The following is an 8,600-nucleotide window of genomic DNA, read 5'->3' on the forward strand; positions in this document are numbered from 1 at the left end:
TAAAAGGGAGCTAAATCTCACACTCTGCGGGAAGAGGATTTGAGAATTTCATCTCTTATGGAACCAAATAACTCAGAATTTCTACCCATCTGAGCTTCAAATTTCACTTTCGTGATATAGTAGAATAATACAATAAACAACAGGACTTTGTTATCTCTAGAGAAAAGCCTTAATATGGACCAATATATTATCATCAGGAACTGCTTTACATAAGTAACAATTATCCAAATAGTTTAAAGTGTTTAAATACCTTCTCAAAAGAATTAGAAAAGACATGTATGTTTTGGTAAGATGTAATAATAACAACTCACATTTACACTGAGCTTTAAGGTTTGCAAAGCCCTTTCCTCACAACTAGTAGGTGGTATAACTATTATCCCATTTTACAGATAAGGTCATAGAGGTGGGAAGTGCAGTTTATTGTTCTATTGCATTTGGTACATTAGCACACTTCAATTCTCCAAAGGTAGACTAAAAAGCTAGACAATAACTCAGCTGAATTAATTTTAGTTCCTCTGTGATAAATTCCATAAAGAATATCAGGTCAATTAAATTTTGTCATTTGAAAATAGAGAATAATCTTTCTTCTGTGGTCCCAAGTTATTAAGAATTTAGTAACCAAGTTAACAAAATCACAAGGGCAAATTAACAAACAAAAAGTACTTCCAACTGATTTTAGTCTGATACAAATCTCAATTTTGCAACTGTGATGTGATCACACAGTGTTTCCACTTTTCCTAAATACACATCTACAGAGTCAGGGCATCAGAAGGAACAACAAACAGTTAATCAACATTGCAGGCTGGAGACTGAAACTCAATACTCCAAGAGCTACCAGTTCTGGGTGGTTCACATTTTGTTCAATATGCATTATGACTTATTTAAATACAGCATCAAACAAGAAAAAGGGCTGATAGGCTTCCTGAAAATACTGTGAAATTTTAAAGTGAGAGGGACTCAAACTCTTCTCCTTCCTCCCCTAAGACCCTCCTGAATGAGTTTTAAAATAAACAATCGAGTAATGTGACTGCCTAATTTCATCACTTAAAGAACCAAATACCCAAAGAGATCACACAAATGGGAAAAGGACCTACATGTACAAAAATATTCATAGCAGCTCTTTTTGTGGTGGCAAAGAATTGGAAATTGAGAGGATGTCCATCAATTGGGGAATGGCTGAACAAGTTGTGGCATATGAATGTAACAGAATACTACTGTGCTATAAGAAATGATGAACAGGCTGACTTCAGGAAAACCTGGAAAGACTTGTATGATCTGATGCTGAGTGAAGTGAGCAGAACCAAGAGAACGTTGTACACAACAACAGCCACACTGTGCGATGACTAATATTGATAAACTTATCCGTTCCCAGCAATACAAGGATAAGACATCTCCAGAGGCCTTGTGATGGAAAATGCTATCCACACCTAAAGGAAGAACTATGGAAGCCGAATTGCTATTTTTTTTCCTCTTCTGTTGAGTTTTGTTTCCTCTTTCTGATGGTTCCTCCTATTGGTTTTAATTTCTACTTACAACATCACTAATGTGAAAATGTTTAATATGAATGTAAATGTATAGCCTATATCAGATTATGTGCCATCTTGGGGAGGAAGGGGGAGAAAAATTTTAAACTCAAAAGCATATGGAAGTGATTACTGATAAATCAAAATAAATTAATAAAAAAAAGAACCAAATAATTCTCAGGTTTACTCATCTGAATTTCAATTTTTGCTTTCATAAAACAGTAAAACATTACAATAAACAATAAAATGACATCTCTAGAGATAAGTGTTAATGTAAAACAACAGGACTATATCATTGTCACCAGAAACAACTGTATTTAAGTAACAATTATTCAAACAGCTTGGCAATCACATTAGCTGACACAGATGGCATCTCAGCATGAAGGACTTACAGTGAACTTCCCCACTATCGGCCCGATTCAGTTTGCCTGTGTGATTCAGAAGGGTCCCAGAGTGGTCCGGGAGGCCATTGCTAGATCTGCTCTCAAGCAGGCCGCCTTGCTCAGCAGGGAAAGAGTCCATGGTAGCTGTGACCCCAGATGATGGTGGTGCTGACAGGAGCTTACGGATGAGCTGCTAGCAAGTTCTGCTTCTCCCCCTCCATCAGCAACAGTCAAAATTCATTCAGAAACACGGTGCTAAGGTTTCCATTTGCTGGCTGGTGTCAGTCAGAAGCTAGGAACCCAGGAAGTGATAGAGGCAGCCTGCAACCAAACATGCTGTTATCACACTGCCTCACTCTCAGGAAAACATTTAGCATTTCCAAGCTAAGTTGGTGAGATTCTGTTTGATGCAAGGAACATGATTAAGCACTTATTGTATTTGTGAGACACTGTGCTAGGCAGTGGGGATACAAAGATGAAAATGGATACAGTTCCTGCCTTCAAGGAGTTTACGACTTGATAAAGGATGAACCATAAACATAAATAATATGATCCAAGGTAACAGTAAAGAGCTGACATTGTATAAAGAACTTTACCATCAAGTAGGTCAGGTCTATTACATCATCTGATCCCCCCCAAGGGCCATCAGAGGTAGTTAGTGCAGACATTATTATTCCCATTTTACAGATGAGGAAACTGAAGCTTTTTGAAGTTAAGTGGCTTGCCCCTATCACAAAGACAACACAGGGATGGAGACAAATCTAGTTTGAAGAGAACACAGAATGGGTTAAGCGAAAAAACGATGAGCTAAGGCTGGGCGACGTTCCGTATGGCAGGGCCTTGAATACCAGTCAAAAGTTTAAGCTTGGACAGATGAGAGGGAGCCACTGCAGATTTTTAGGCAGCAGACTGACAAGGTAATAGGACAGCATTAGTTACCTTATCTGGCCCGGTGGAAGAAGTGGAGAGGGACAGCTTAGGGAGGTCAGGAGAAAGAGGGCGGGTGCAGTGGGAACAGGGACGAAGGCCTGAAGCCCAGGCCTCTTTCAGGTAGAAACAAAAGGGCTGGGCAAGAGAAAGGCTGGTGAGAATACTTTCAAAATTAACACTTGGTATTCCTTGATCTACTTTTCTGTCGAAAACAGATGCACATTACCCCAGAAAAGGCGGCAGGAGTAGCTTTCTTAGAAATTCAAGTCTCCAATTTTTTTAAATCTAAGAAATGAGCCAAACTTAAGCTATGCAGAGAAGCTGTTGGGCATTTTTATTTTTGAAGTGGGATACCCAGAACATTACCAAATTTTTCTAATTGATTTCCTTTGCAAAGGACAAAAGATTAATAGGATGTCACATTTACTACCACTAAATAAGTCTCATCCATTTCACAAAGAACAGAGAAATAGAAAATAGGGATTATTAACTTGCCCATAGGCAATATCCTTTATGTTAATAATAACAACAGCTTACATTTTAAAATGAACTTATTATTTTTCCTCAAATCCCTGTTACTCTTGACTTAAATATTACATGCCAGTGGCACCATAATTCATTCAATTTTCTTTGTCCAAAATCTTGGTGTCTCTTTGACCCTTCTCTCTCCTCCTCAACCTCTCCTATCTAGCTGTTGTTCAGTTGTGTCTGATTCTTCGTGATCCTGTGGACCATACTTTCCCTGGGATTTTCTTGCCAAAGACACTGGTGTGATTTGTCATTTCTTTTTCCAGTGGATTAAGGCCAGCAACAGGTTAAGTGGCTTGTCCAGGGTCACACAGCTAGTAAATGTCTGAGGCTGAATTTGAACTCAGGTCTTCCTGACTCCAGGCCCAGTGCTCATCTACTGAGCTATCTAACTGCCCCCTGTAGTATCTAGTTACCAAGTTCTAAAGATGAAAAATCTCTTGCATCCATACCATCTTCTCTATCCCACTAGGACTAGCATAGCAAAAATTTCCATCACCACTGACTTAGAACTACTGCAATAGCTTCCCAGTAAGTCTTCCCAGATCCAGAACATCCTCACTGTCACGGCCAGGCATAATTAGCTCCCTCAGACACCCAATGGTGTCCTATTGCTTGAGGGAAGTTCTCATTACTCTGCCTGGTATTCAAGGCCCTCGTCTCCAGTTTTATTTCAGACACTCTGCAGACTCTCTGCTCTAGCCAAACAGACTTGTTCAGTGGCCCTGACATATGGCCTGCACTTTCAGGCTTCTGTCGTTTTAGACTTACTGGCCTCCTTCTGCCCAGACCAGACACTCCCATCTTTCCCCTAATACCAACACCCAGCCTGTCAAATTCCTGCTTTGATTCAAACGTCACTTCTTCCAGTCAGTCTTCTCTGCAGCATCCCCCCCCCTGCCCCCAATCAGCACCAACACAGACATCTCCCGCATTTCCACTTCTCATGTATTTACTGTTTATTCTTTCGTACTATTTTTTTGCATCACAGCTCCCTACCGGCTCTTCAAGGACAGGAACTTGTCTTATCTAAAACCTGTATCTCCCTAAAGCCTAGCACAGTACAGCAAACACACAGTAGGTGCTTAAATGTTTATCAAGTTGTTAGACTGAATTTATAGAGCTTTTTAAAGTTACAAAGTACTTTCACAATTATCCCTCCCACAATGGTCAAGTGCTTTGAACTATTTTTTTTTCCAGCAAAGGTAACAGACACTGTCTTTTGTCATGCTGGTCTTCTAATATTTTGATATATTTTAATATTTTAATAATTTGAGAAATGGATGGCCAGGATTAAAATTGAATACACCTTTTTTCCCCCTACAAACCTAACCGGCCTGTAGGGGATGACACTTGATTGGCCTTATATTCTAATCCCACCCCCATCCCTGGGCAAACTAAATTTAGAATTGCTACCTGCATCAGAAATACTTGGTGATAGTGGTGGTGGTGGTGGTAGTGGTGGTAGAATGGATCATTTTTAAATGCAGAAGCCCTAAATGCAACCAGAAATTTTTTCCTCATCTATTTGCCTGGAAGATCCACAATGTAAATTCAGAGTTAAGAGTTCCAGGTAATGTTTACCTAAATTTAACTCATTATCTGTCCAAGTTCCGGTCGGCAATTGGCACAAAATTGAATGAACAAAATGAACTTGGAAAAAGTCCAATGTTTGGTTAAGCAGTTCCATTAATTAGGCATAGATCCTTAAGTGTTACTCAGCAGTAAAGCTGAAAAACATGGCTACAATCATAACAATTATTTAACCTGTGGTCACTAAACAATATGAAACACAAATAATGATTTATCTTATGGAAGTAACTTTTCTTCTTAAGAGCAATGAATAAAAACCAGAAATCTGATGGTAATTTAAAAATCTAATATAAAGTAATAACCCAAAACAGCTATTTAACCTCTCTCTCATCAACATCTAACTGGAAACTGTCACTCCCAGAAGAACATGGTATTTCCTTGAGGTCAAGGGTCATCCGCCTCTAGCACAGTGCTGGGCCCTTGGCAGACATTCCATAAATGCTCCTTGGGTTGGGTTGGGTGAGGTTTCTTTCCAAGACAAGGAAGAAGTTTTCTTACTTTCTGAATCCAATGACTCAAATGCCCAGCTCCTCTTTCTGGAAAATGCCACTGGCGACAGCCTCCCAACACGGAGAAATGGGATGGAGACCTAACCCTTAGGAAATCTTAAGCTCCACAGTGTCTAGGGTCACAAATTACAGTATTTAAAAAAAAAATAATCACTGCCTCACCCTTCAAGGCATGGCATGAAGTAGCTTAAGAGAAAACTAACTCTTCAGAGAAGACTCAGCATCCAGGGTTGGGTGGGAAAGGACCCAAATGTCCTGGTAATGAAACTCCCGGACCACAGACAGTAAGGCAGTTCCAGTCTCCATGACTACTCACAATCAGGAAATCCTGCGCCTGGAATTGCACCATTAGTCACACTCACCCAACGATGTAAATAAACACTTCGTGGAAAGGAAAAAAGGGATACTGACAACACTGCCAGGGGAGGGAGGACCCTGGCCAAGAGATCCCCAGCCCCAGCTGTTAGAGCAAATGCGCAAGACCTGGCGCCTAGAAGACCCGAGTTCAAATTTAGCCACAGGCCCTGCCTATCTGTGGGACCCTGGCCAAGTCGTTTCTCTTCCCTTGGCATCTAGTGGCGACCTGGATAGAGCGCTGCACATGGAGTCAGGAAGACTCGAGTTCAAATCCAGCCTCTGACACTTGGTAGTTGTGTGACCTTGGGTAAGTCACTTGACTGCTGCCTGCCTCAGTTTCCTCGTTTGTAAAAAGGAGATCTTCATAGCCTTCCCCTCCCAGGGTGTTGTGGAGTCAATGAGATCCTTCTGTAAAGCGCTTTGCAAGCCTTAAACCGCTATGTAACGGCTAGCTTTTGGTGTTATTCCCACCCCGAGAGCAAGGAAACTGAGTGCCGGGGACAGAGAGCGGCCCGGAGTTCAAGCCCTCAGCTCGACTATCGCGGCGAGGCCCTCTGGCCTCAGTTTCCCCCTCGGTGGCCTGAGGCCCCCGGTTCTCCAGCTCCAACCCCGGGGCTGCCCCAGAGCCAGAGGCCGCAGCCAGGAGGCAGCGGCAGAAGCCGGGCCAGGGGGCCGGGGCTCTCCTCCCTCCCCGGGGGCGGCGCACCGCGGGTCGGGCCCCTGGGCCCCGGAGCTCTCCTCACCCCTGGTAGTGGCGGCTCCTGCGGCTCCTCAGGCCGAGACGTGGCTCTGCCGCGGGCGGGGCGGGGAGGGGCGGGCCGGTGTCACAGGTTTCTGAGTCCCCCCGGAAGCATTCCTCCGAGGGGGAGTTCCAGGGCAGGCGCTTCCTCAGGGAACGGCTGCGGCCGCTCCCCGAAGCCGTTCCGATCCCCGCCTCCCCCAGGGGGTGAAAGGTCCCGGAGTAGGACGTTCTCTAGCGGCCGGGAACCGGCGGCACTGAGAGAGCGGCGGTGCGTGTTTCCGGAGGGGCACTCTAAGGAAGAGCACGACTTCCGCTCTCTTCTGCAGACAAACTGAGGGCCGGGCACCCGCCCTCGCCGGAACCTAAACAGGAAGAAGCTGTCCAGGCCTGTTTCCGGCGGAAGCAGGAAGGGCTCGAGTGCAAACTTGGGGGCCGGTCCATTGGAGGCTGGTTCCGTGGTGTTGACCCTGTGTGGTACCCTGCCCTGGATGCTCTTTCCAGGTGGCCGAGGGGGCGGCGTGGGTGGTGAAGGCCCCTCCGTTCCCCCGCACCCCCGCGCTCGCCTCCTCTCCCGGACGGGCCTCCTCACGGAGCTCCGCGCCTGGCCCCGGCCTGCCCCCGACCAGGTCGTAGCCGAAGGCTCCCAGAGATTGACTTCCTCGGGAGGTGGGGGGTGAGTGAGAGCAGAGTGACCCCCCCCCCCAGTCTCGGGCCCAAGCCCCTTCCCCAACTAATTTTGCATTTATTCTGTATCTGCTTATACTGAAGACATTCACGGGTCCTCCCCAGAGACGACGCCCCTGAGCCCTTTGGGTGTTTTGTCTTTGCATCCTCGGTGCCTGGCACATAGTAGGTGCTTCACAAATGCTAGTTGATTGGCTTGCTGGGAGCACTCAAAGCTCTTCTCGGGCTGGCTTCGGCCGACCCAGCGGAGCTCCGCGCCCTTCCGTGCACCCGGTCCGGGCCAGTCCACTCTCCGCCCCGAGCCTCGGCGTCGCTGCCCCCAGCTCTGGAGTGCTGTCTGGCTGGTGCCTTTGGGAATCCCTAGTTCGAGTGAAACCTCCCGCCCCTGGTATCAGTGCCGACCCTCTCCCCACCAGATTACATTTACTTTTTGTATTTTTTGCATGGCCTGCCTAAAACACAAAATAACAGTATATACTAAGTAATGGGGGGGGGGCGGGGGGATGGCAGGGGAAAGTCACCAGGGAAATACGTGAGCAGAAAAGATGACTGGTTTGCATGGCAAGAGCAGAGGATAACAAGTGCTTTCCAGAATGTGATATCGGAAAAATAAAAAACTTCCAGCATAGTGAGTGGATCCCTTGTGATGCACTTGGGGAAGACATGATACAGTGGAAAGTAAACACAGATTGTCAAGACCTGCCCCATAGTCCTGTGTTACCTGGAGCCCCCTTCTACAAAACCAGAAGGGTTGGTGTTTTGATTGGCATTGAAGGAATTATCCATTTGAGTATGTAATAGCAGCCAACATTTGCATTAGCTGGGCCACCTAGCCTGGAGTCAGAAAGACCTGAGTTCAAATTTGGCCTAAGAGGCCTACTGTGTGACCCTGGGCAATTCACTTAACCCAGTTTGCCTCAGTTTCCTCATCTGTAAAATGAGCTGGAGAAGGAAATGGCAAACCACTTTAGTATCTTTGCCAAGAAAACCCCAGTTGGGGTCACGAGGAGTCAAGACGTGACTGAATAAACAAGATAATTAAACATTTACGTAGCTACTATGTGCCAGGCCCTGTGCTAAGTTCTTTATAAATATCTCATCTCACAACAATCCTGGAAGGGAAGTGCTACTATTATTCCCATTTTACAGATGATGAAACTGGGGCAAACAGGTGAAGTGGCTTGCCCAGGGTCATGCAGTTAGGAAATGTCTGAGGTCAAATTTGAACTGGGATGTTCCTGACTCCAGGCCCAACCCTATGTTTTCCTCCGGTGGAATTTAAGCTACTGGAAGACAGGGCTGTTTGCTTTGTTTCTGTATCCCCAGCATTTATTGGATTGCTTTGTAAATA

At 45.3% G+C, this 8,600-nt stretch overlaps 1 protein-coding gene across 2 annotated transcripts in view; it reads right to left on the minus strand.

Moving 5' to 3' along the window:
- The window catches only part of GOLGA3 (golgin A3), a 46,491-nt gene extending 39,856 nt beyond the window's left edge, over nucleotides 1–6,635 (minus strand). For both annotated transcript variants that reach the window (XM_027844068.1, XM_027844067.1), the window contains exons 1-2: nucleotides 6,567–6,635; nucleotides 1,916–2,227 (exon numbers count right to left, since the gene is read on the minus strand). In XM_027844068.1, coding sequence (XP_027699869.1) covers nucleotides 1,916–2,045 — 130 coding nt within the window. In that variant the 5' untranslated portion in view covers nucleotides 2,046–2,227; nucleotides 6,567–6,635. The remainder of the gene's footprint in view (nucleotides 1–1,915; nucleotides 2,228–6,566) is intronic.
- Nucleotides 6,636–8,600: the final 1,965 nt, after the last annotated feature.

Source organism: Vombatus ursinus, unplaced genomic scaffold (assembly GCF_900497805.2).
Source record: "Vombatus ursinus unplaced genomic scaffold, bare-nosed wombat genome assembly UNPS02014935.1, whole genome shotgun sequence".
NCBI lineage: Eukaryota > Metazoa > Chordata > Mammalia > Diprotodontia > Vombatidae > Vombatus > Vombatus ursinus.